This window comes from Seriola dumerili, unplaced genomic scaffold, assembly GCF_002260705.1.
Source record: "Seriola dumerili isolate Sdu_G_001 unplaced genomic scaffold, Sdu_1.0 BDQW01000052.1, whole genome shotgun sequence".
NCBI classification, from domain to species: Eukaryota; Metazoa; Chordata; class Actinopteri; order Carangiformes; family Carangidae; genus Seriola; species Seriola dumerili.
In genome coordinates, this window is record NW_019174307.1 from 13,912,688 (window position 1) to 13,939,923 (window position 27,236).

The 27,236-nt window shown below is 41.9% G+C and overlaps 3 protein-coding genes across 3 annotated transcripts in view; all 3 read left to right on the plus strand.

Annotated features, from left to right (window-relative positions):
• morc3 (MORC family CW-type zinc finger 3) overlaps positions 1 to 5,559 on the plus strand; it is a 10,172-nt gene extending 4,613 nt beyond the window's left edge. The window contains exons 12-19 of the mRNA XM_022740659.1: positions 1,932 to 2,006; positions 2,178 to 2,220; positions 2,403 to 2,513; positions 2,723 to 2,867; positions 2,959 to 3,031; positions 3,120 to 4,191; positions 4,575 to 4,777; positions 4,936 to 5,559. Coding sequence (XP_022596380.1) covers positions 1,932 to 2,006; positions 2,178 to 2,220; positions 2,403 to 2,513; positions 2,723 to 2,867; positions 2,959 to 3,031; positions 3,120 to 4,191; positions 4,575 to 4,777; positions 4,936 to 5,101 — 1,888 coding nt within the window. The 3' untranslated portion in view covers positions 5,102 to 5,559. The remainder of the gene's footprint in view (positions 1 to 1,931; positions 2,007 to 2,177; positions 2,221 to 2,402; positions 2,514 to 2,722; positions 2,868 to 2,958; positions 3,032 to 3,119; positions 4,192 to 4,574; positions 4,778 to 4,935) is intronic.
• Positions 5,560 to 6,748: 1,189 nt separating this feature from the next.
• On the plus strand, positions 6,749 to 14,993 carry chaf1b (chromatin assembly factor 1 subunit B). The gene is made up of 14 exons (XM_022740739.1): positions 6,749 to 6,791; positions 7,189 to 7,316; positions 7,803 to 7,935; positions 8,055 to 8,175; positions 9,108 to 9,211; positions 9,409 to 9,505; positions 9,658 to 9,742; positions 10,193 to 10,286; positions 10,383 to 10,452; positions 10,532 to 10,623; positions 10,746 to 10,905; positions 11,143 to 11,724; positions 13,344 to 13,432; positions 14,433 to 14,993. Exons 2-14 carry the CDS (start codon positions 7,191 to 7,193, stop codon positions 14,531 to 14,533), a joined length of 1,854 nt encoding a protein of 617 aa, XP_022596460.1. The 5' UTR covers positions 6,749 to 6,791; positions 7,189 to 7,190; the 3' UTR covers positions 14,534 to 14,993.
• A 3,091-nt stretch (positions 14,994 to 18,084) lies between these two features.
• On the plus strand, positions 18,085 to 27,012 carry LOC111218741. The gene is made up of 7 exons (XM_022741181.1): positions 18,085 to 19,502; positions 19,899 to 19,972; positions 20,190 to 20,418; positions 22,409 to 24,390; positions 24,645 to 24,863; positions 25,649 to 25,789; positions 26,044 to 27,012. The coding sequence occupies exons 1-6, from the start codon at positions 19,157 to 19,159 to the stop codon at positions 25,751 to 25,753; spliced, it is 2,955 nt and encodes a 984-aa protein (XP_022596902.1). The 5' UTR covers positions 18,085 to 19,156; the 3' UTR covers positions 25,754 to 25,789; positions 26,044 to 27,012.
• Positions 27,013 to 27,236: the final 224 nt, after the last annotated feature.

The following is a 27,236-nucleotide window of genomic DNA, read 5'->3' on the forward strand; positions in this document are numbered from 1 at the left end:
CGGGGTTGTCTGTGAATAGTGTCACACACATCTTGATTTGTATATAATCTCTTGAATTGTGTGTGTCCAATAGAAAAAAATATCATAAAAATGAATCTCTTGACCCTCCGGCTTTACCACTTTTCCTTTGTTTTTGTAAATAAACGAATAATTGTGTTTTTGATGGGTGTAGGCATATTGGCAGTGTTCTGTACCTGAAGCCGCGGAATGCAGATCATCATACGTGGTCAAAAAAGTGAAATCGCAGCTCATGCGCTAAGAGTCTGGCTCTCGTCAGAAAGGACACTACAAACCCATTTTCCTGGTATCCTTTCATCACAGGTTCTTTAGAGCTGTGCCTCCTTAGGTTTCTGATTGTGTTGAGCAATATATAAATGTGTTGGGACAAATGGGTGTGCTCCCAAAGTGTTTACATGTATCTCGGCTCTTGGATTTTCCTTAAAGATTATTTTTAGACCAAAACGCGTTCCTATCATTTTTCGGTGTATAACACAAAAAGCAAAGATCACTATGGCATTATGATGTATCACAAGAATCGGCTCATCAAAGCCTACGAACGTGTGGCTGCCAGCTTAAGGTGAGTTTCTGCTGTGACCGTCAGTGTGTCTGTCGATTACACATTTTCAAGGGGCTCTAAATGTTATCATCTGTGTTTTGTCTCTTATGAATCTTTGCCTTCTACAGGCCAACTTCCAAGGGGTTGGGGTCATTGGGATAATAGAATGTGACTTTTTGGATCCTACCCAAACAAACAGAGCTTTAATGAGACAGATAAGTACAGGTAATAACATCAATTCTGCATTCAGTTCTTATATAATCTTGATCATATTCTTGGGGTTTATTTATTTGTTTATTAGAGGTGTAAAGTGCCTAATTTTGCTACAGGAAAACATGAACAGTTTGGGGATCAAACTGGAGGAGTACTGGAAAGAAATCCGCTACAGGTGGAGCAAAGACAATCCAAACACCACCACACCAGTGGAAGATGCCATGTTAGTACCTTTGAACTGAACCCACAATCTGTATTCTACATGCATATTTGTCTATCCATGCTAGCTCCCCACATGCTCTGATACATGTCTCTGTCTATGTCCTCAGGAAGCGACCAGATCAAAACTGGGTGCAATGTGATGACTGTTTGCGCTGGCGTAAACTCCCCGATGGGATCGACTGCAGAAAGCTGCCAAATAAATGGTTCTGTCGGATGAACCCTGATCTCAGTTAGGTAACCAGAACTTTATAAGGGAAACTCTGGCAGTAATCATAATCTGTATGAAATAACAAATGTAAACTGGAAAGGATGTTCTATTCATTTCAAGAATTTAAGGATCAGCTTGACTCTGGAGTATTATTTCTAGAAATAAAAAAATAATTGTAGCATCATTTAAGAGAGCTCATCTGTTTGTAAAACTTTATTTTATACATTGCTTTTTGATTTTTAAGTATCTTTTTAGAGCTACTAACACACTAGTAAACATAAACAGATACAGTATATAAATTGTTGAATCACAATTATTACACAAACGTGAATCCAACAGTGGAGAACTTGCTTTGTAGGTCTAGACTGTTTCGGCTCTGAGTTTTCTAAGAATATGAAAAAACTATAAATGCTTTGGAGGTTTTAACTATATGAAAACAAAACTTTTAATTCCCTGCAATTTTTTTGCAAATGATGCTACATTTAAGTATAGGATGGGTTTCAGAATACAAAAACCACATCAGGATATGAAACTAGATGTTATCTGGAATTGTAGCGTCGTTGTAATAGAGCTGAAATGGTGTGTCTCCTTCATCTTTAAGGCTCCAGTTTTCTGCTCTTGTTTAACTGTTCTACCTGAGTGAACTCCACCTGCTTGGCCACCATCATATTCAAATCACTGCTTATACTGCTTTGCTGATGTTTTCCATCTCTCTCTAATTTGCTGTCCCAGGAGCTGCCAAGTAGAGGAGGAGCCCGAGGACTCCGACGATGAACGACCTTCATACTGCAAGACCTATAAACAACAGTGAGTCACAAATTTCCATTAAAACATACGGCCACACCTTTTGCCCAAAAATGTAATTCAATATTTAGACTCAATAATAATTGTATAATATATCAAGCTGCCAAAATTAGACCTCACGTGTCAGCTGGCTCCTTGTTGTGGATCCTTACCTCTGTGATTTACATTTAACAGAGAGAAGGAGGATAAAAAACAGCAAAAGAAGAAAAAAGAAAAAGTAAGGACACATTGTCTGTTAAAAACCATCTGACATTTTTCCTCCCTGCTATTGTTAGTTCCTCCGTATGGAGCACCTGATTTCTGTTTGGATTAAACAGTTCTTTTACTTGTAGTATTGAATTCTGATTGAATGGAAGTGAAAACATCATTAATAGTGCTTTTGGGAATTTTTTCACCTAGGATGAGGAGGATCGAAGGCGTCAGGAAGAGCAGCGTCTGGCAAATCTTGCCAGGCAAAATGAGCTTCTTAAACGGAATCAGGAAGACCTGAAACGGCAGCTGCATCAAACAGTGCGCTTTCCATTTGACACTTAAGGGGCAGGGGGTGATGATGATAGAGTTGTTTCATTTTGATTTAGGATGAAGATTATGTTTCCAGTCTCATAGTTTTAATTAATGCAGAAAGTGGATATGGTTTAGGAATATGAACAAATGAAAATAATTTAAAAAAAAACGTATCTGTATCTCTGTTTTCTTTTTGTTGTTATTCTTGTTGGTAGACTGTCCGCGTCCACTCTCCCGCCACTGTCCACTCCCCCGCCACTCCCACTACCCCAAGGAGTAGGTTAAACACTGAGTCCCGACAAGGGGGTGCTGCAAGGGCTGAATCCTCTCCACTGAGGTCCTCCGCCATTTCACAAGCTGGTAAGTAAAATTGCTGTTTGTTCATGAGTGACAGTGAGAAATAACATTCTTGTTATGTGTATGAAAATGTGTCCGTTTTCTTTCTCCGTAGCTTGCAGCCCCTCCAGTAGCAATGGTCTTCCAGTTATTTCTAATGTATGCTCTCTGGCAGCTGGCCCCGTGAGGTATGATTTTTGTGTTGTTTGTGACCTTGAATATATCAATTTCACTTAATTTAGGAAGTATATGAACTGTGTGTTGTGTACGCTGCAGGGGGAAAAGGACACAGCCTGCTACCCCACAAAGAACGCCCAAAAGACCTCGAGTAAACGGCTTCCGCAGGCACGTCTCAGATGCACCCTCATCAGTGGATGTGAGCCCGCTTCGCTCCCCATCGCGTCAACCAGTGCCTGTAGTTGATGGTGATGACGATGATACTGATGATGACATTGTCATCTTGGAGAATGCCAGTACGCCCAAGCCAAAAAAGCCAAGCTTTGATGTGACTAAAGTGAAGAAAGAGAAAGAGACAAGTGATGCTGCAATGGACGTCGCCACAGCAGGACCAAGCAATACAGGGTCAGCAGCTGTGGGAACCAGTCCATCCCCAGCACCTCCTCCAGAGATGACCAACACCACCACCCAAACGGAAGTACCCAAAGTGAAGGAGGAAGAGGAGAGCCAAAATGAAACAGAAGGGAGGGAGAGTACAGAGCAGAGCACGTCTAACACGAATGGTAACGAACAGAGTTCACATGCAGACATTGGTGTCTGCGACGTCAAGCAAAGAGTAATTAAGCAGGAGAGCGAGGGAGACACTCAAAATGGCACCTTGCAGAAGGAAGTGACACGTCATCTGGAAAGTGACGAAGCTGCAGGACCGTCCCGAGTAGATGCCTCTGATAGACAATACTCTCCACATCACCACCCAAGTATTACTGAGGTACAGGAACAGCAAGACCAGCTCCTGGAGCTCATGCAGGCAACAGCTCAGGAGAGAGACCAGTTTAAAGAGCAGGTCGATAAACTCACCTGTCAGCTGCAAGACATGCAAAGCAGACTGTCTCAGATTAATGTAAAGAAGGAGTGCTCTCACCAGGCCAACCAGATGGAGGAGACGGAGGAAACACAGGGGGGGCATGACTACAAAAGTCTGTTTGAGAAGGCCAAACAGAAAGTCGATGAATTGATTAAGGACAAAGATGCTTTACTGGCAGCTGCTGAGACCAAGCACTGTAATGGTCATGGTTTGGAAAACGACCTTGATGATATTGCGCTGCAAGTTGACTGTTTGATCCGGGAAGTGGATCAAAGAAACAAGGAGAACGATGAACTGCGCTCACAGGTCAGTGTACCATAAAGTCTTTCAATGTACACGTGAGCATGTGTGTAGTGTTTTAAGACAAAAAGCTTGTTGTCATCATGTGATGCAAGTGAGGAATTTGGAGATTGGAAGACCATGTGATGCACTTGAGAGCTCAGAAAAGCTAGTAAAAGGGCTTTTTGTCACACATGCGTCTAAGTCTGCTTCAAACACTGTTTACAATTATGAATACTTGTGTACCCCACAATAATTCTCAAACAATAATTCCAAACAAGCCTAATGTCAGTGCACTCTGAGTTCGTATGTTTGTATATTATGTATAATTCATCATGTATCATCCATGTTGAATTTCATGATGTATCATTTTCTTTCCTCTTGGGGTTCACTGTGTGCTACGCCATCAGTTGGACAGTCTGACAGAGGAAAAGGCGAACCTTGCAGCCCAGTGTGAAGAGCTCAGGTTGAGCCTGGAGCAGCAGAGGGAAGATGCGCAAGAAGGAGGCACAGCTGCACAAACAACATCTGACTCTTCTGTACAAACAGACCCAGAGGAGGCAGAGGGGACAGCAGCATCTGGTGCAGAGTCAAGCTCAGATACATTCAGAAGGTTAGATTGTTGGAAAATCACTCTCCTTACATGTTGTATGAATAATCACAGTGTCATCATGATGAAGTATCACTCTTACAAAGACCTTTATGGCAACACAGCACAACAACAATGTAAATCTGAGTTTTCCTCTCTGTTTTTCTCTCCCTTATTCTCAGTTTGATTGAGCTTCGACAGAACATTGGTCGCCTTCTTATCACCTACGTGCCTGCTCTGGACCTGGGCCAAGTGAATTATGAGTGTAATGTAGTCGATGAGATCCTAGAACAGGTTCTCTCTACTGTGGAGTATGTCGAAGCTGATGGGCAGGGGGATGAAGCATGAAAGTAATTAAAAAATCATCAACTCTTGAACAGAAGTATTGCACTATACCTGTAAATATTTAATATAAACTCATGTGAGTGTGGGAAATTAGTTCATATTTATTAGAGGATATGTACATGACAGGTTTTTATATTGATGTACAGTAAATACAAAATGCTTTGAACTGCATAGTTTGATGTTAGGTTTTTGGGTAAAAAAAATCATCAGCGAAATATGAGATCTCATTGATCTATCCATTGCAGTATAGTAAAGTTACTATATGTCCTTGTGTTAATGTCCTAACAAAATGAAAAAAATCCTGTTGCAGTTGTTTTGAAAAGATCGTGGCTTTGCATCTGATTCTGTTGCACAATGAGAGCTGATTGATTTCTCTTAGGTTTCTATTAAATCATGTTTTGTATATATTCTTTGTCAGATATGTTTTTGTATTCCCTGTCTTTGCCCTGTGATAAAATGCTCTGTGGCACAGTAGCTCTGGTATCCTTGTCAACATTTCTGAATACATAAGATAGGGCTGGCAATGAGCCCTTCAGTATGTTTCTGAGTGATACAAACTGAAACGTAACTGAAAGAGTTATCACAAACTTCCCACTAAGTCCTTGAACAGGGTGTGCTTGCTTGAGTAATGCCTAATAGGCTCTGAATCTGTATGGTTTCTGTGCAGGCAAATAGTTCTTCCTCTCTGGGCTGAAAGGATGGTGAGCTGTCTTTGCCATGACCATGCAGCTCTCCACACTACACACTACATCTACACCCAACTGCTGAATCGGTTTTTGTCAAGACCAGTCTTTAAAATGTACTTCACATCGATTGCACCATCTAGTTTTAACCATGATCAGTCTTAGCGATGCAGGTTCATCTGAATATCCACGTTTCTGTGGCAATTTGCCAAGCAGCTTGTTTCTAGGATACATTGTTAATCTCTGCTGTGTTGCTACTTTTATTATTTCTGATTTGGTCTAAATTATGAAGAATCAAAGAAAAGAGAGGGAAATCTTATTCACTGAGATGAGAAAATTCACAAAGCTGTACAGTTTGAGCAGGAAAACACTATTGTCGGTCTATTGTCTGGATTTTTTTTATTTTTTTGGCTTTCATGAATAAATGTTAAAATCAAATTATTTAAAACTTGCACTTGAACAATCTGCTGGCTCCTTGGTACCATCTCTAACACAGAAGATAGGTGGAGAAGTCAGCTCATACATTGTATTTTTTGTGTGTTTCAGTCCTTGCCTGTAAAAAAAAGAAAAAGGGTTATTACATAGCTACCAATAGGATATACTTCATACAAGAACAATGAAAAGCTCTACAATACTAATACATCTTGTCAAAAACTGATCATTGAAGCTTCGAGGCCTCTAACCCCAATAGCTTAGTTTAATAGAGCTTTATAGTTCATTTTTTCGTTAGCACCTATAAACCTCTCTAAAAAGGAAAACTGGGAGAAATGTGCTTTAAGTCTTTAATACAGAATAATAGAAAACACACTGAAGTGTTTTGATGCTTAAGAAACCTTTTGGAACCATTCAAAACAGAGCTGATCCTCGTCTGGTGTACAGCTTCAGGCTTTGAGGCGCACCGCCCTTTCCGCATGTTTGTCCAATCACTGCAGCCCAGTCAACCGGAAGTTTTGAACGAACAGTACGCGGGAAATAACTTAAGTCTTCAACTGGAGTGGACAACAGAGGAGGTAAAACACTAAAAGACTTACTTTGAGATAACTTCAGTCCAAAGAATAAACAGACAGAACTCGTGTATATTCGTAACTAACATACTTTTCAGCTAACAGTAATGTATGTATTTACTTGTGCGTAGCGTTAGCCCCAAATCATCCAACATACTCACTTAAACCCGCTAGGTTTGTTGCTAACTGCGTTAGCTCGGTGTAGCCTTCGTTTCCAGTGACTGTTTGGCTAGTTTAGCTGTTTAAATCAATGTATTATCATACGCTGTACGTAATACAGCCTCTACATTTGCTAGCATGTAAAAATAACCAACTGTTGTCCTTCCAGTGTCAGTGCATTTAAAACTGTAACGTACAAAATTGACCTGTTTTTTCCCTCCTGACTTCGGTGTTGGATATACAGAAATGAAGGTGGTAACGTGTGAGATTGCATGGCACAATAAGGAGCCAGTGTACAGTCTGGACTTTCAGCACAGCTCTGATGGACGCATTCATCGACTGGCCACGGCTGGAGTAGACACCACCGTCAGGGTGAGTGGAAAGAGAGGAATGAATGATGCATCTTTTTGCGGGCAGAGGTGGACAAAGTACACAACTGCAGTACTTGAGTCAAAGTACAGATACTCCTGGTCAAATATGACTCCAATACAAGTGAAAGTTGTTCAGTCAATTTTTTTACTTGAGTTAAAATATTGGAGGACTTGATTTTAAAAATACTTATGTATTCAAAAGTACATTTTTTATGGAAACATATTTTGTTGTCTTGTTCCACTGGGCATCTACAGAACCTACTGAATGAACTGACTTACTCTAGAACCTGTGGAATATGATACAAAGTAGAAAAATGGGTTTAAAACTCAATTGAATCAACTAAAGGAGCTATTGTAATTTTCATATTTACTTTTTTAGGCAGTGATGGAGTTTGGTCGTAGAGAGACAGAGCAAATATGTAAAAATGTGGTCAAACCCACTTATAGAGAGTGTTTAATGACCTTTGTTGCCCTGATGTTGATGCAGCTGTGGAGGGTAGACGTGGGTGCAGATGGAAAGGCAGCGGTGGATTTTCTGTCTAATCTGGCTAGACACACCAAGGCTGTCAATGTCGTGCGCTTTAGCCCTAATGGAGAGCTGCTTGCCTCAGGAGGAGATGGTATGTCTCGCATATTACACAGATGCTAAGTAAAATTTTAAGGGTTACTACTTAAAAGGATGTTATTCTCAAAAAAGAACAGGTACCTTTAGTAATCTTATGGCTTTTATTTGATACAGATGCAGCAATTCTGCTGTGGAAGCTCAATGACTCGAAGGAGCCTGAGCAAGCACCTGTGTTTCAGGAGGATGAAGATGCTCAGCTCAACAAGGAGAGCTGGTCTGTGGTCAAGACACTTAGGTATGCAGCTTTGATCCCATCAAGTTAGAAAGTTTTCATGACAATTTTTACCTCCTTTCCTTTGATTCTAAAGACTCTCAGGCTGTGTTCAGACTGACAATAGATCGAGATTTTGATGTGACCGCATTGATGGCACAGTGTAGGGTCCCATCTAAACAGATATACTTGGCTCAGCCTTTGCTGAAAAGGAATGAAATGTTGGCTGGCAGTACACCGCATAGGCAATCAATAAGGCAAGTGCACATTCCTGGTGGGTTCATTTGTAAGAAAACTGGGTAATACTGCAGTTCACCTCACAGTTGTCCAGACAGGATCAAATCCTCCCCTCTCAATGATATTTCACAGTTCCCTGTAATATTATAAATCACTGTTTATATTATATTGTTACACTGGTGTCTGCCCCGCCCAAATTTGATTTTCAGTTTGCATTTGAACTGATAATTTGTCATATGGTATATGTCAGTTTTAGACTTGGAAGAGAACCATTACTTTGTCATGAATAATACTGTATGCAGTTAGTTTAGTTTTTTACTTGCACATGTATCCAACAGCATAAAACCAGATAATAGAAATAAGACAGATGTGACAGAAAAGGGAAAGACACCAGAGGCTTATACTTATTATTCTGTAGCTATACTAATTATGCTACTTTATATTAATCTGCATATGGAACTCTACTTGTTCTGTGTGTCTTGCAGTTTGCTATCCGATGTGTTTTTACAGCTGCATGTGGTTTGTACTACTGTAAATATGGTTGATAAATCATTTTATGATTTTCCACTTGTAATTGTATAAAAATGCTCCAGCTCAGTAGCAAAATTAGAATGCCTAATCTGAGACACAGAGTTTAAGTACAACCATTGCTTTGCTTTTCAAAATTTGTAGTAATAGTGTGGTTATACAAAGAGATTTCTTATTTGATCTGTCTTCAGGGGACACATAGAAGATGTGTATGACATCTCCTGGACACGGGATGGAAACTTCATGGTGTCTGGGTCTGTCGACAATACTGCTATTATGTGGGACATCAACAAAGGTTTGCTTGTGGTCATGGATACTGTGTGTGTGTGTGTGTGTGTGTGTGTGTGTTGCATAGATTTGTTTTGTTTCATCTGTTTGGTTAAGCACTTCAGTGATGCAAAGCATGCTTCATAGCATATTGTAAAACGTGAGGATATGTCTTATTTTTGTTTTGTATTTATTATGTTGGTTGCAACTGTTTTTGTGTTGTAGGACAGAAGTTGTGTATCTTGAATGACCATAAGAGCTACGTGCAGGGGGTGACCTGGGATCCTCTGGGGCAATATGTTGCCACTCTCAGCTGTGACAGGTACAACAACACACTCTTCCTGTTTCAGACTGGTCTTGGCCTGTCATTCATTACATGGTTGTATATGATGTTGCTTAGCCAGTCACCAGTCACTGACAGTGGAGTTTCAGCAGCTCAATGCTCAAGATGTTTTTGTTTTTCCTTCCCTTCAGGGTAATGCGTGTGTACAGCACTCACACCAAGAAGAAGGCTTTCTGTATCAGTAAAATGAGTTCTCTACCACTGGCAGAGGGAGAGGTCAGTATAAATTTGCTTTTGATCATGCTCAAATGAGAATGTAACTAATATATTCAATGTAACACCTTTATTTCAATGGATGTTTTTTGTTGTTTTCAGAATTAAACATATTTCTCTTCAGTGAAATCAGAGCCTCAAAATCCCTCAGCCGACCTGCATGTACACCAAACTCTAATATATTTATTCTGACGTTTTGCATGTACCCTTTTGAGATTCTTCTCCATGAGCTCAACTCTCCATTCTCACTCATGCTTCTGCGTTGACCACCTGTTGACTAAAAATGTTTATAATGCTCCCAGATATTGGTCTTAGGGTTCCCTATATTTGGTCTTAAAATTATGAATATGTTTGAACTCCCTAATATCTTCTGAGAAGTCCTGCTCTGCCGCCAAATCAGTGAGACATGTTATATACGTGCCCTCAGCCTCACACTTCTCTGTATCTTTGCAGGTCAAGCAGTATAGAATCTTCCACGATGACAGTATGAGGTCGTTCTTCCGACGTCTTTCATTCACACCGGATGGGTCTTTCCTGCTTGCCCCAGGTACATTAAAGAGCATTGTGGCATTTACCTGACATTTATCTGGTGAAACTTAGTGTTGTAATATTCCTCTTCTGTTGTCACCTCTTTTAACCTTAGCTGGATGTGTGGAGATTGGAGAAAATGTCATAAATACCACCTACATCTTTTCCAGGAAGGGCCTCAAGAGGTAACTTTTCTGTGCTATTCAGAGTCAGTGTTGGCTACATTAATGCTGGTAATTCATGTACAAATATCTGTCTTTTTAGGCCTATCGCCCACTTGCCATGTCCAACTAAAGCCACGCTGGCTGTGCGTTGCTGCCCTGTCTACTTTGAATTGAGAACCAAGAAAGGAGAAGGCAAGGACATACATCTCACTGGTTAACAGACAAAACTAATAAAGTCGTTTTGGATTGTCCGTACTCATTATCTCCTGTTTTCCTGCACGTTTTCTTCATTCTGCTACATTTCTGTTCCACAGATGGCTCCGTCCAAGCTCTTCCCAACGTATTCCAGTTGCCGTACCGTATGGTGTTTGCAGTGGCATCAGAGGACTCCATCTTCTTGTATGACACTCAGCAGACCCTTCCTTTCGGCCTGGTGTCAAACATTCACTACCACACACTCAGTGATCTTACATGGTAAGCTAAGACTTTCCTCTATTGGCTTCATTTGTAGTTGAGTTCTTGCACAGTTTAACACCTATTTTGAATAACCTAGGCCTATTTGCAACAAAATAAATGTTACCTGCATTTGTTATTTCTGGAAAGTGCATTATGCCAATTCAGTTGAAGGTTTACATTCTTACCAATGTCAGAAGAATGTGTGTCTCATTCGTGTACAATTCCACTGACGTGTTTCTATAATATCCTGTTTAGGTCTCGTGATGGTTCCTTCCTGGCGGTGTCCTCCACAGACGGTTACTGTTCCTTCCTGTCCTTCTCTCCTGGAGAGCTGGGCACTCCACTGAAGGAGCCCCCCACATTGGAGGTCTTTGTCCCAAACAGTGGTGTTGAGAAAAAGGGCAAGAAATCATCAGCGGGCAGGACATCGTCCCCTGTGTCCCAGCCATCAAGCTCAGCCCCGACTCTCACATCCCAAACCAGCCTCGGCAAAGATGCCCCCTCTGTCACCCCCCCAGAGGAGAAGAAGAACACCCCCACTGCCAAGTCTAAATCTCAGCCCCGTAGGATCACCCTCAACACCCTAGAGGGTTGGGGGAAGCCCACTTCCACCAAAACCACCGCTCCCTCAGCACCTCAGACCCCAACATGTGGAAGCACAAGCGCTCCATCAACTCCCCAACCACAGATTGCCCCCCTCACCCCCACCAGCTCCTCCAAATCCCAGCTACGCATCACCCCCCTCACTCCCTCCACCCCTAAAGTCCTCAACAGTGCTAATACTGCTGGGCCCACTACTCCTAAGGGGACAACCACCCCAAAGGGGCCTACCCCAAGGTAAATATAACAGGGGGCTGTCATGTTTGATTCTGTGAGAGTGAGTGAAAGGCAACCAGGGAATTGACTTAAACCACTGAAACTTATGAGCACAGGTACATTTTTATTATTTAAATGTATGTTTTTCTCGTCATATGAGGGTGTGTGTGTGTGTGTGTGTGTGTGTGTGTGTGTGTGTGTGTGTGTGTGTGTGTGTGTGTGTGTTGCAGCTGCAGCTCATGATTATCACGTTATTGATTTAATCATTGAACCTACAATTTTCAGCAAATGGTGAAAAATACCCACCACAATTTCCTAGATCCCCCTGGTAGCATCGTCGAACTGCTTGTTTTTTTTTTTTCAAAACGCAAAAATATTTCATTTACAATTATTGAGAAAAATCACAAATCCTCATGTTTGAGACATTAGTGTGTGTGTGTGTGTGTGTGGATGTATTTTTCAACCCTGTGGATGTTTGTAAAGAAGTGGTCGACACTGCAAAAATCACTCTTGTGATTTCATGTGATTTATTAATATAGCACAGTTTAAAGCTAAGGTTACAAAGTGCTCTTACCCCAGAGGGAGTCAAAGGTTTGGCCAGGACAGCAAAAGCTTGGTCACCATGAGTCTTTAACTCACTGATATACGGTGGAGCTACATTCTGTAACACCTCAAACATAATTAAAAGAATTTAAACTTCAATCCTGAATTGAAGGTTGAAAGTTGAAATATCTTTATTATCCCCGAGATACAAGATGTCGTGCAGCCAGCAGTAGCCAAACAGATCACAAACAAGACAAGAAGCCCATATAGTGAAGCCAGCCCCGAAACGATATGGGAATGCTGTGAAGTTTCACTTGGTAATCATGCAGCAGAATTAATATAATTTCTGTTGCAGTGAGATTATCCTAAACTTTATAAATCACCAATGGTATTGAAAGTTCTATTTAGATGTCCTATAGATGAAGAATGCAGGTGCTGCCTCATAGACGGCTACGTATGGTAATTTATGGAAAATACTTGAACTTTTCAAGAGTTTTGACTGCAGACTGAGGAACTAACTACACATCCACCGCCCAGATGATTTAAAAAAAAAAAAAAACTAAGCTGATTGTCTCTACAGATGCAGCTCACAGAAATAAGTACTAAGAGCAAGAAAGCACTGTGCGCTTTAAAATGTGTAAAATATTCGGGGGATTTTAAACATTCATCTAAAAAATGCAGTAGAAATATAAGTGGCTGTGATGGGCTTGTGGTGTTTTCGTTTGGTGTGGTGGTCTGGTGTGCTGAGTACTAACAGTTGGAACAAAGCCCTGTCTGGTCTGAGGGATTCGTTTGACCCCCCACTGACTATAAAATAATAATCTCTCTGCCAGACTGTTGGTAGAACAATGGCAGGTCAGCACATGCATTTGTATTCGCCCTTGTATCTTCTAAGTTGGAGCGTTCTCCTTGACTAGGCTTGACTACTTTTACTAGTAGGCAGCAACTGAATCAGAAGAACAAAAAAGAGGATGAATGCAGTGGAACAGCGATTAGCTTTGTTCACTATAGAAGAGAACATTTTATTCTAAGAATTTTTGTTTGTTTGTTTTTCCATTGCTCTCTTTACCAGTCATTACTTTTCTGTTTGTTTTCAGGAGAGTATCTTTGACTCCCGTTGCATCCAGATCTGCAGCTGCTGGTTCACTCTTCAGGACTCCGTCCTCCACTGAAAAGGCCAAACATGGTTAGTGAGGGCAGCTTTGATGTTGTAAAAATCACAAGAGAAGTTTGATGATTTAAAAGCACATTTGATACAGATGGAAAAATCATCCATCCTTGTTGACAGTGTGCTTTCTATTGTGATCAGGGATGCATCGATCCAGCTTTATCTCTCCTGGTATTGATTTGGATGCATCATCACTGGGTATCTGACAATACAGATTATCACTGAGATAACGGTGCTCTCTTTTTCCAAACTTTAAAACCTGTTTACCTCACAGCGTGGAACTCACTTGGATTGTTGTTATGCGAGTAAACATGAGGCCAGGTATTGCTGTGGCACTAAAAAATGTGCCAGTGGCCCATCAGGAGTGAATGAAACTGATAGTATGAAATTAAAAAATTTTTATGATATCGACTGTGTATCAGTCACGACATGTCCCGATCCATTTAATCAGATCATAATTGGTCCAGTACGGATGCTGCAGATCAGATCTGTGCATCCCTAGTTGTCATCAGTGTGCATTCACAGAACTTCAACATCCAACACTTAAATGATGTCTGCTGTACGTGTACTTTCTATAGCCCAGCCATATCGCCAGAATGCAGTGCGACGGGGCAAGAAACACAACACAATAAAAAAATTTTTTTTAAAGTTTGCTTTTGTTTTTCTTTTTGAAATACATTTGGATTACAAGTTGGTTTGTTTGAGGCCTGTATAACGTCTGGTTGCTCACTTTTGTGCAGTCACTATATGAAGAATGACCAAAACTGTCAAAATAAGACCCAATAGTTGTAATAAAGTGGAATTAGTCTGTAAATTTAATGAAACAAACAACTTGACATTAAAACATTTGGAATACCACGGTGCCCTGTCTTTACCTTTTTAATCAAATTGCTTGTATGGTAACCAGTCAGTGTATTTCTCTCTGCATATTGACTTTTTTTGCTTGCTTGTCCTGTGTAGTCCTGTGTAGTCCTGTGTAGCCTTTCTGTCACTGAGCTTTTCACTTGTATTTCTCCAGAACGTCCTTCTCCTCCCACTGATCCAGTGTGCCAGCCTCCAGAATCAAAACGGCCCAAGACCAGTGATCCCCCCGCAAAGACCGGTGTCAGCCAGGACTAGTGTTTACTCAGAACAGTGTGGTGCTACATCAGAAAACAGAGAAGCTTCAGGACAAAACCACTGAGGCTCCCAATGGATTTAATTCCAGAGTGCATAGCCGTGTGTTTGGCTTTGATACGTCTGTGCTTGATTTAACTAGATGAAGCTTGAACCTCACGTCATGTATTCTGTTATAAAACAAACAAACTGCATTGCAGTAGGTGCCCTGGAGATAATTCTTTTTTTAGTCATGTGGGTTTTATATTATATATATCAACTGTATTATAATTTGATGTGTTTGACATTTAGGTGCTGTTATAAAAAGGAAAATTGTCTTACTTCTTATTAAGAACATGTTATTGTGAAACAACAAACCTGAAGAAAAAGAAAACATACCCTTTGAGGATTAGTGCTTTGTGTTTAATGTGCGTGATGCCTGCGTGTAAAGCATCTAAGAGTCATTTTCTTACTGTCTAATAAAGGACGATTCATATACAGTACATGTTAAAGTGGTTTGTGTTGAATAACTGGGATGATTCATGCTTTCTTAATAACAAGCAGCTGAAGGTTACGTAAAGCATTCATTTCAATTAGGACAATGATCATTCACAGGCTGATACAAACTCTCATTTCATCTTTACAGTTATAGTGAGGACCCTGCTGAAATAGCATTTATGCTGCTATGTTTGCTGAGTAGATGTGTATGCACAGCCATTTGTCATGTATTATTTGGATTTTTCATATTGATTTATTCAGGCAGCCCTTTATAATTTCTATAGATTTTAATTAATTATATGAAGGTCTAAATGTTCTCCACACTGCCAGGAAAAAAAACTGAAAAGAGAAATAAGGAATCCTTTATTTCTTTATTGTCCCAGAAGAGGTTGAATTTAAACTGAGTCTTAAAAAATACAGTAAATTACTCAGCAGATGTTGAGTGGCAAGAAAATTAAGTGAAGCTTTTGGAATTACCTCTGTATAAATATGTCTTAAAATATGGTCAGATCTCCATCCAAGTTCCAATTATGAACAAACAATCTATATTAACTAATAAAACACAAATCACATTGTTCTTGTCCAGATTAAAAAAATAATCCAAATGTTCAGTGTAGGCTAGAAAAAGTATGTGATCCCCTCAGCTAATGATGTCAACAAAAGCTTTGTGACTGAGGAGTTAGTAAACCTGGAGTCGAGTCAATGAAACCAGATTGAAGATGTGGGTTGCAACTACTTCGACTTAAAAAAAACACACACACACACATTTTGAATTTGCTGTTCACAAGATGTGATCTGAACCATAACCTTGCAAAATATAGATCTCAAAAAACTTTGGATCAAGGGTTGTTGATTTGCATAAAGCTTAAAGGATATACATCAGTGCACAGTCAGGCAAACTGTCTATATATTGAAATGATTTAGTTCTGTGGCTACTCTCCTAGAAGTGGGCACCCAGCTGAGATGACTCCAAAAGCACAACGCAGAATTATCAGTAATGAAACAAAGAACCTCAGTGTAACAGCTAAAGGCTTAAAGGAAACATTAGAGCTGGTTAACATCTCTATTCATGAATCGACCATATAAAAATCATGGTGCATGGTTGCAAACAAAAAAACATCACTGTGCCCCCAAGGTTTGCCAAAGTGCAGCTTGACTCTCCACAACACTACTGTGAAAATGTGTTATGGACTGATGAATCTAAGGTTGAATTGTTTGGGAAGAACATGCAGCACTATATGTATGGAGTAAAGGGCACTGAATACCAACATGAAGAAATAATCCCAAAGGTGAAGTGCGGTGGAGGGAGCATCATGATTTGGGGCTGATTTGCTGCCTCTGGGCCTGGACAGCTCGCCATCACTGAGGAGAAAATTAATTCCAAAGTTTATCAAGGAATCTTACAGGATAACGTCAGGGTGACTGGCCACCTGATGAAGCTCAGTAGAAGCTGAGTGATGCAGCAGGACAATGATGATAAACATCAAAGTAAATCTACTACAGAATGACTTCAAACTAAGAAAATCCACCTGCTCCAGTCAGAGCCTGGACCTTAATCCACTAGAGATGCTGTGGAATGACCCAAAGAGAAACGTTCACACCAGACATCCTAAGAAAATGTCTGAGCTGAAGCGGATCTGTAGGAAGAAGGGTCAAAAATTCCCACTGAACATTGTGCAGGTCTAATCAGCAGCTACTGCAAGAGTATTGTATTTGTCTACATTTGTGACTTAGATGGAGATCAGAACACATTTTATGAGCAATCGATGCAGAAAACCGGGTCATTCCAAAGGGTTCACATACTTTTTCTTGCCACTATACATTCTTTTTTGAAGAATATAAACTACTCCAAGGTTGATAAACCCATAAATGTGAATGACATGACCACAGTGTCCTCAGTGGTAGCTCTGAGTGTATTACACTATTTTATGATTGCTTTGGCTCACTTTCACCATGCAAACCTCTCAATGCACACAGATTGGCTGTACAGATTAGAGAATCAGTGCAACGTGTTTGCAAGCATTTCTACTTACTTTAACATTACCCTGGTAATTCCTGATGTCTTCACCTGCCTAAAATGCACAGGCAATTATGGAAAAGATGAAAAAGGATATGTTGGGTGTGTATTCAGTAGTGTAAACTGTGTAGGTTGTGGTTAAATGTATATGCTCTCCATCATTACAGTGGAGCTTGCTGTCTTTTAAACGTACAAGTGACTGAAATGCATAATGTTTGGTTTCTTGACAAACTTAGTGGTTGATACAAAACAGAAATAGTGAGCTGATGCAGTGAAGTACCACCACAGTCATTATCTTGTTTTGTTTGAATATTGGCTTCACTGTTGTGTAAAGTCAGACTCTACACCTCCTCATTTGTATTTGAAAAAAAGTATAAAAAAGATTGACTGAGTGAAATGGAAGTTTTTGAACACCTTTGCTTTGTTACTGTACACCATTCCCAGTGTCTTACTATTTGTATCGTATATCTTAAGGAAATTGCCACTGCTTTGATCAGAGAAAGTTACTGTTCAGCAGCAACATTTATGATCATTTTATTTTAAAATTTAGCCATGAACCTATAATTGGGTGATGGGTGATGTATTCATTTGATACAGATGTTTTCATTTTATAGGGTCAAAATTTGGCTGTTTGCATATTGTGTATTATATATTATAATCTTGAAATTTTGCAGAATTAACATTATTGGAGTATTTGTGGCTGACATTGAGATGACAGAGACAGCTAACATCTTAAAATAATTTAATTCTAATTCATTCTGACTAAATAATGTCATCTTATTTACAGAGGATGGGACAAAAATTGGGCAATCTTTGCTTACACTGCGTCCTCAATGTGAATGTGGAGACACTCCACTGGGTGTATCATGTTTAACTGGACTGTGCAAGTGAAGCAAACACTAGTATACTGGCATCGTGAGCAAGCAACCTACCTTGAAAGCGAGGGGCCGAAAACTAAATGAGTGGCAGCTCCATCGGCCAATCGCGTCTCGTCTGGCCGAAGCTCTTTAAAGCTTCTGCTAATGGCTTTTGTCTGAAGGCGGGGAGGAGCTGGCTCGGTTAGGCTGCTGATTAGCAACAAACAGAAGGTTACGAGTTTGAAAAATCGGATTCTTTGATCACCGGACAGGCTTTGCGGTAAGGGGAGCGGTATGAATCATGTCGGGTTTCTGATCGGAGCTTGTTGGCTCGCTTTTGAAAGGACCCGGCGGTGATTTACAACATTTCGGGTAGACCGCGGAGACAACCTCGCTTTTAGGTCGTTGAAGTGGCGATGCTGAGCTGATAGCTGCGTCATCATGTTGCTTCCGACTCGAGTTGGCGAAAAGAAATCTCAAGTTAACGCCGGAGGTGAGGCTGCCCGCCGTCATCCAGCCCCGGAGGCCACTCCCGACCGCTGAAGTGGATGGAAGACGGGCTGCTGGTGAGAGGTTGGCTGTGAAGCCTGTGTGCGTGGTCGCTGTGAAACCGGTGACTTTACATCACTTGGCTCGGCGTTGTTGGCGCGTTACTCTCCTGGCTGAATTTATTATCTACACTTGGATGGACAGTCAAACATTTCTGTTGACGTTGCGTAACGTTAGAAACCACTAAATTGTACAAAAATATGACCGAACGTTTCCCAAACATAAAGTGCAACTGTGGCAAAATTTTAGGGATGTTAGTCAGTTATGTTTTGGTAGCGAGAAGTGATGCCCGCATTGACAGCTAGGGTACAAAGCAGGACCCTCCAATGAAATGCTGCTGACCCCCATATGATAGTGACTTTCTTCCTAAGCGCCAGTTGAGGAAAAACAGTCCTTTGTAAGCCATAATGAGAGACGTTACGGTTAATTTTAGCTAACTGACACCAACGAGGGGAGGGCTACGGAGCCCGGCTACTAGCAGGGTGTCGAAGAGTGTTTGTAGGGGCTCATTGTTTGGTTTGGGGGTCTGTTGTTTGCTGTCACAGCATCCACGTGTACTTTGTCTCGGGACTGTGAGTGAAGTTTGGCCCGTAGCTCCCCGCCGTGACGTACAAGGGGCGACCCGGCCGAGCAAAAGAGGGAGTGTTTTTAACTACTTCTCAGAGGAAGAGGCTTTCCAGACTGGATAAAGTTGCATTCTTACATCTGAATATAAAACCGGTTAAAATGGCCGGCGATTGCACCCACACTAACACTCCCTACGCGAACCCTGGGACGTTTTGTCCGTCCAAACCCTGGTCGGATGGAGACAGAGACAGACCCGGGGATATGGAGTCAGTCGGGAACTCACAAGGGCGTGCACTCCCTGCACGCTGGTCGCCCAACTTTGAGGTGATAGACGGGCTGCTGTACCGCAAGAAGCTAGAGAGGGGCTTCATCAACTACCGGGAGGTTTTGGATGAGGACCGGAGACATGAGGCCATCTCCACCTTTCACCTACGACGGCATGGTCAGCGCCACCTCTCCCTGGAGGAGACCTACAAATGCGTGGCTGAAAACTACTGGTGGGAGGGTATGAACATCACTGTCTGCCTTACATCTGACTTCACAGGACAGCACGTGTTTCCCTCCTCTGTAAACCAGCTTCTCCTTACTGGTTATCTTATCTATATCTAACTAGAGTTTATTCATTTCTTATTGTTGAAGCAACCACACACTCCTGATTGAATCAGTCAAAGATCAAGAAACATACTCAGACATTAAAGATGGTTGTTTATTATGGCCCTGGCTGTGTGTGTGAGACAATACATTTCATCCTGTGTCTTTCATCAAGATCAAAAGTCAGCTCTACAAGTGTCAGAGGAGTATCGAGCCTTTAAGATTATTGTCTTTTGAAGTTGTACTAGAAAATCCCCACCTATCTTTTTTGCCTCATACTCTTATCTTTGCATAACTATTTTCTTAACAGGGATGTACTTCCAGATCAGAGATTTTGTCCTGGGCTGTCCAGAGTGTCAGAGCCAGCGCACCAACAAAACTCAGGTAAGGGAAGGTCAGAGTCACAGAGGCTGATCTGACAAGTAACGGCACAAGTTTTTTTTTTTTTAATCAGTTCCTCGTTTTTCTGCATCCTACACATTTTAAATTCACACTTTCTCATGCTCAGTCTCACTTAATTTTGCTCTCACATTCGTCTCCCACAAGTGCTTTGTAGCATGTTATATTATTATAATGATGAACTTCTATCTTCTTCTGTCAGAAACTGGGTGGCAGAGGATGTGTCACAAAGACGATGGCATCACACAGCGCTGACATGCTGAGCAAGCTGAGGAGTCAGCGGGAGGCGGGGCTGTTCTGTGACATCACCCTGCGGACAAACGGCCGATCGTATTCAGCCCACAGAGCTGTTCTGGCGGCCGTCAGCGATCACTTCCAGGAAATCTTCACAGAGATGGACTCGAGCATGAAAGCAGACATAGATCTCACCGGTAAGAGCAGTTACCTAGAGGCTAAACTGACAATAGAAAACGTCACTGAGCTGTGCTCAGTTTAAGGGGCTGGATCTGGATCTAAAGGCCAGACTGAGCCTGTGCCTTCTCTTCAGATGAGTCAGTCTTGACCCACAGGCAACAAACAATGCATTTGGGCATTAGAATTTTCCTGTTTAACTTCTAAGTCAATTTCCAATCAAAATTCAAGGAAATGTTTATCAAAGTACCACCAAATACTAAACTGAAAGAAGGTTAATGGCACTAGTGTTAGAGTTGTAACATTTTACTTAAATGTATTAGAAGTGCTTGTTGGATTGTTGAACAGCTTTGAAACCCCCCTCCCTCCCACAGATCTTTCTGGTGATGCTGGTTCCAGGAGTGGTTCTCTCCATTCTGTATTTTCATTTCAGTCTTTTTTGTAAATGATATCCTTAATGTTACTCAACACAGAAACACCAGTTTTCATTATTTCAGATTTGTTTATGATGAATCATGTTTTGTCTGACATTTTTGGTATGGTACTATTAATACTACAGTACCCATTGTTGCTGTTGCTGAAGAGGCCAGTCAGAGGTGTGAATTGAAGCGGACAAAATTGGGTGCCATAGCTTCTGAATTGGATCAAAAAACTGAGAGTTTAAAAGTGAACTGATTTAAGGTGCAGATTGTATTTCAGTTTTCTCAACACTATAATCTTTAGAGATCGCCACCAGGGGATTACTTGACAGAATTTTATGCTCGGTAATGGGATGTTTCTTGCCAAAAAATACCTTAGAACTGGTAGTTAACTTCACCCCTGAATATTTTATGTACACAAGCTTGTACCTTTGATTTTTAACATGGAACCTGATTGATTTGTAACGCAGTCATTAACCGTTTGCACTGATGATTGAAACGGGAGCACTTCACATCAATCTAAACTGCAAAAATGCTCCAACTGTCAGTCACGTAACATTGTTTACAGGAAAAATGAACGCAACTATTACTTCTAGAATCAGTGGCACCCCAAAATAGTTCCTCCCACTTCACAACTCTAATTCTGTCAATTTTTGTGTGTACAAACAAGTACCACACAATGAACACCCTCCTGGAGAGACTGTCGACTAGAAATATGCACCATTATCACTATATTCGAACAATGTTGCATCTCTCTCTGACTTCACATTCAAGTGTAGCCATTCAGATCTGCTTTAAACACACTTGTGTTCTGACACAATCGGACAATACGTCGTACAGACGAGTTCTTTTCTAACATAACCCAGTCTTTATTTTTTGTTATTATTGATTAGCCTCCAAATTATACAGTTTTTCTCTGTAAAATGCTAAATGTCCGTTATAATTTCCCAGAGCCCAGTGAATATATTTGCATATCTTACTTTATCAGAACAACAGTGTAAAATGCAAAGATGAATAGGAAATCTGCAAGTTTTTAGTGTTTTTGCTCAAAAAAATGATTGAAACAATTAATAGATTATTAAAATAGACATACATCTATACACTTAACAGTGACTGGTGAGCCACTGAATGCAAAAATCCTGTAAATACACAGTCACATGATCATTTGTGACTTTCCAAGTTCAGGTTCATTTCATTATCCATGAAACGATGTTTAGGAAACTTAAGCCAAGTTCAAGCCAAAGGAGGGTGCATTTCTCAGCCCCATTTTAAGAGACCTTTTGTAACGGGTTCGAATTGTGGCGTATTTGGTCTAGAAATCTGTAGTTGGAGGCGCCAGACCCTGAATTGGGACACAGCCATAGTCTGTTTTCTCATTTACTTATGTCTTTGATGTAGCAGCAGAAGTGTCCCTGATTAAAGCAGTTGTTATATTGTCTCTTAGTCTCCACTGTCATGTTTACACTTTGCTGCCACTCTTGCTGCTTCTCTCTGATCCTCTTTGCACCGAGTTGCTTTCATCTCCCTCATCTCACTCACTGATTGACCGGGGTTCAGCTCATCTAATTAAAGCCTCCTTTTCCCCCCTCAGGTTTCAGTGAGGACAGCCTTCTTTCGCTGCTGGATTTCTCCTACTCCTCCACTCTGTGTGTTCGCCAGGAGGACCTACCTGAAGTCATCGCCATGGCCCGCCACCTGGGCATGTGGCCGGCGGTGGAAGCCTGCTCTGCTCTCATGAAGGAGCAGGAACAGCAGCTCCATCCTGGCAAAGGCTTTACCTCAACCTGTTCTGGTGCATGCCATGAGCGTCATCACCAGCAAAGGGAAAACAAAAGGAAAAAAGTTTTAGGACTAGAGGACAACATGAACGACAGCTACAGTCTAATGCTGGACACATCAGATGATTCTTTAGAAGGGAGTCCCAGGCGCAATTTGCGCCGAATGGCAAAACTCCAAGGTCATAACGGCCTCCCTCTGAGTCCCTCGCACAGGATGAAGCTCATGGACTTCAAATCTCCCTCTTCCAAGAAAGTTACTATACCTCGACACACCATAGCCAACCTTCAGTCACAGAATTACTCACCCATACCTCCATCAAACACCCGTCTTCTCCGCTCAACTCCTGGTGCTGCCAAGGAGGTTCAGAGATTTCTGCCCGTACCAGAGAGCCCGCGACGAAACAGAAAGCCTCACTCCATCACCCGCCTCTCTTGCACCTCCAGATCAAGGCCCAGCGCGACGTGCAGCCCTGTTAGGGTGAAGCAGGAAGTAGAGGAGGTCGGAGAAGATGAAGAGGATTATGCGAGAGCACAGGAGAAGTACAAGTTAATGAATGTTCTGGGGCTACAGAGGACTGCTCTCCTCCCCAGACCAGAAGATCTAATTGGCTGGAGACAAAAGAAACGACTGAGGAAGCTGAAGGCCAACAACTATTCACTGACGAAGCGGCGGAAACCCCGCTCCACCTCCCCTGTTCTACCGTATGGGGATATGACACTGTCGCTTCCCCTCTGTAACCCCGTTAACACCCGCCTCCTCAACAAGTCAGTGAAGGCCAAGCCTGTGGGCACAGTGATGCCGGAACAGATTACTGCAAAGAGGCCAAAGACCGCCGTGCGACATATCCCTCCAAGCGACAGGAGCATGCGGAGTAAAGGTGTGTTGCCAGACATGTTCCAACCTGCATCCAGGCCTTCCTTCGGGGGGAGAGAACTCAGACGATCAGTGAGGAAGGGTGACGGTGCCCACCTTCCTGCCCAGCAGCCTCTGCAACGGAGCACCAAAAAACCTCTTGTGAGAAACACAGTCAGGATCAAATCAGAACCAATCGAATGCTCTATCTCAGGTCTTTCTCACAGATCCCCACCCTCACAGAGGACACAGGCCAGAAATAAGGTCCCTGTAGAAACAGTCAAAACGCTGCGTTATAACAGCAGCCGACCAGCAACAAAGGCCAAGCTGAAGCGGGGCTCCGCAAGAGAGGTTAAGAAGACCAAAGGTAAGCCGAGGGAGGAAGGGAGGAAAGTGGGGAACCAGGGGATGAGGGGGGTCATGGATACTAGACTGAGAGTGAAGGATAATGAAGCTGGTGGGCTCCAGTTACCAGATCATGGACCTCCACCCTCTATCTACAACCACCCTCTGTACAAAGTCATTAAAGAGGAGCCAGCAGACCCGGTGCCAGTTGTTGGACCTTTCCCCGATCCTCCCTCACCGGACCTGGGCAAACGCCAGAGCAAGCCCCCCATCAAATTACTGGATTCAGGCTTTCTGTTCAGCTTCTGTCGGCCAGCGGGGGGGCCCATGGCAGGACTGAAGAAAGAGGAGGAGAGCGTGGATATCTGCTTAACACGCTCTGTGTCACAAGTTGGGGAGAAATTTGGAGCTGAAGAGCCCCCCCACAGAGCACTGAGGGCCAGAGTGCCACCCACCACCCTGCCTGTGGTGAAGAGGGAGAGGGAGGAGAGGAAAGTGAGCCAAAACAGGGTTCAGAGACCCAGGGGAAACTCCCAAAACAACACTCTTCATCTGGCCAAATCTGCTGGGTCCAGGACCACACGGACCATGCCAAAGGTAGATAATAGGGAAGGGAGCGATGTATGATGATGACTGTGAGTTCTTTAGGGACCTTGAAAGGGCAATGAAAACACAACAATGTAGAAAATCACTAATGTCACCTACCTGTACAGGTCTTCTTCATAGTAACACCCCTGGTGTTATAGTATAAATGAGAACACAGAATCTATAATTGCGGTACATTTTTTTGTATCTCCAAAAATTGAGTCAACTCATCCATAATCCTCTTTTCCCCGCTGTCTTCTCTCCAGCAACAAGGTAAAGTTCTCGCTCTGAGCAGCAGGAACTGTGTCGTGCTGGATGCCGTACGACGGGCACGGCTAAAACGGCTCCGAGGGCCTCGTAGTCAAGCCCCTAAAGTCCCAAAGGCGTCCCATGCCTGTCTGCAGTGCGCAGCCACCTACAAGGACTGTGATGCTCTAATCATGCATCGCCTCAGGCACATCGAGGGCAAGCACTGGCCCTGTCCGGTAAGCACCCGCTTTCATAAACAACCTAGAATAGAGCTCTCAAGTGGAGTTGAGACATTGGATTGACAACCATAACATGGAACACCAAAAGCATGCAAATGTATTATTCCCACTCAACATTATACCAGCCAATTTGAGTGAAATATCGAAGGGTGCTTTCACACCTGGTGTTCGTTTACTCCAGACCAGGGAGAAAGACTTATGCATTGTCGTCTTTTAGTTCTGGTCCAGTGTGTGTTCACACTGAGTTTGAGCTGCACACACAGAGTTATATGGATGGACTGGTAGCTAACTGTCATGCTATTTCATTAGTGCTGCATGGTCCCATGTGGGGAACTCAAATTCCTGTGACTGACGATGGGTCTTACTACACCTTAATGGTTTATTTATCTTCTCTGGTGTTAAAGAGCTCACAAAGAAATAACTAATTGTGAGCAGTGTGACTTGAGACAGTAACTGGACCTTGTATATCATAAATACACGATGACGAACAGACAAACGGCACAAAATATATTTATTATTATATTGTAATATAAGGTAAAGATGGTTAATGTGTGGTTGTTATGTTTCACTCATTTAAGTCACTTTTTATTGGGAAACTGCTAAAATCCACAGAGTGGGACACACTGCAGAATCTTTACACTCAGCACCTGGTTACAACTTCTGATCTAGACACTATGGCATCACAGCTGTATCATCAGTGCAGGTCAAAGCTTCCGTCTTGTCGTTCTCTGGTCAGTTCCACGCTGTTAACTCTCCGGCTTACCCACTCTGCACTTCTGTAGCTCTGCAGCAAGACGTTCTTTCGACTAAGGAATGTACGGAACCACATCCGCACCCATGACCCCAAGTTGTACAAATGCCGGAGCTGCATTGTTGCTGGTTCCTGAGGAGGCTGGAGGGTCTGTTCGGCTAGCGAAACTGGGGTAGGTGAAAGTGATACCTTACAAGCCCGAGCTACACTCAACTGTTTAGTTTGCACATCCCATCCCCTTGTGGTGCTGTGTAAAGTTGTGAAAGGAGGGCACGAGCACGTATTTTTACTTTCACTCAATAAACCTCTTGCTGAAGGAACTGTCAATACACTACAGTGCAATGTGATCACATGTCTTCAATATCTGCATTGATTTTCTTTAAAGCACCTTGTCTGTTTCTTAACACAAAAATGTTAATTTTGCAGGATGAAGGCTGTCAGTGTCTGACACCAGCGAACAGAACGGAAACAAGAGGCACATGATCGATCAGCAGCTTGTACATAATGCATCTGTCACACACAAGCACAACGGTCTGTGGAAAGGCATAATTACTCTGATTCTAATCATTGCCGTTGTCAGTGATTGCTAATGTTATTTAAATAACCAAACCAAGGTTGCTGTTACTGTTTGCGTTTCCATAGCTACAGAAGGTTAAACTTGAACATTACACTCAGGGGGCGGGGAATGTGATGCCACGGTATAAAGTGATATAACATCACGGTTGTGTATAAAATGAAATGTAAAGTGATTGTTAAAACTATTACTGCAACCTATTGTTATCATTATTTTTCTATGTATAGATGAATTTCGAGTGCACTTATATCATAGCTTATGTTGTAAACCTAAGAAGTGGTAATAAATTGAAGGTTTGGAGTCCTCGGCAGGAATACTTGAAGTGTTGCAGACGTTGGAGGGAATACTTGAAGTTTGGGGCAATCATAGGAGTGAGACTGTCCTTTGGGTGTTTCCAGTGGGTCTTTGTCCTTTGGTGTGCTAACTTTTAAATGATTTGACTAGACTCCCTCCTTTCGTATTGATCTGCTAGTTTCACATAGTCCATGAGTCAAGGTTTGGACTCGGGGCTGGTCTGGTGACATCACTGCATGTGTATTTGCAGGCTATTTGTTGTCCACTGTCTTTTCTAAGGCTGCCAACTTTAAAAAGGGAAACGTGTCTCGTTTTTAATGTGAATTTCTGACTAGTAATCAACACAACTGTGTCATTACTGATGTTTTATTGATCTTTTCTTCCACTTGTATCCAGGACACTCTTGTTCTACTTCAAATCCCCCTCCTACTGAGTAAATGCAATGTGTGCACATAAAGAGATGTTTCTTTCACAAACTGATTTTAGAAATAATTGAGCTGTCTCTCGCTGTCTGTTAAAAGACTGAATAAATTTTTGCCTTTTATGTCCTGTTATTCTTGCTTTAATTACACATATTTGCTTGTGACAAATGTCCTGATCATTTAGTGAGTTTTCCTGATTCAAACTACACACAATTTATATAGAGTTGGGGGAGTTAAAAATGTGGCCAGCCTAAAATACAAGAGCATCGACTCTGTTGAGGATTTGTCTTGTTAAAATGGCGGAGCTTTTTTCCTAACTTATTTTATAC

Bases quoted from the DNA above. Each gene is read 5' to 3' on its own strand.
- chaf1b (XM_022740739.1), top strand. From the start codon at position 7,191: ATGAAGGTGGTAACGTGTGAGATTGCATGGCACAATAAGGAGCCAGTG. The intron at 10,624-10,745 runs GCAAGGACATAC...TCTGTTCCACAG, and splicing joins GAGAACCAAGAAAGGAGAAG to ATGGCTCCGTCCAAGCTCTT. The intron at 13,433-14,432 runs GTTAGTGAGGGC...GTATTTCTCCAG, and splicing joins CACTGAAAAGGCCAAACATG to AACGTCCTTCTCCTCCCACT.
- LOC111218741 (XM_022741181.1), top strand. From the start codon at position 19,157: ATGGCCGGCGATTGCACCCACACTAACACTCCCTACGCGAACCCTGGG. The intron at 19,973-20,189 runs GTAAGGGAAGGT...TTCTTCTGTCAG, and splicing joins AGCGCACCAACAAAACTCAG to AAACTGGGTGGCAGAGGATG. The intron at 24,864-25,648 runs GTAAGCACCCGC...GCACTTCTGTAG, and splicing joins GCAAGCACTGGCCCTGTCCG to CTCTGCAGCAAGACGTTCTT.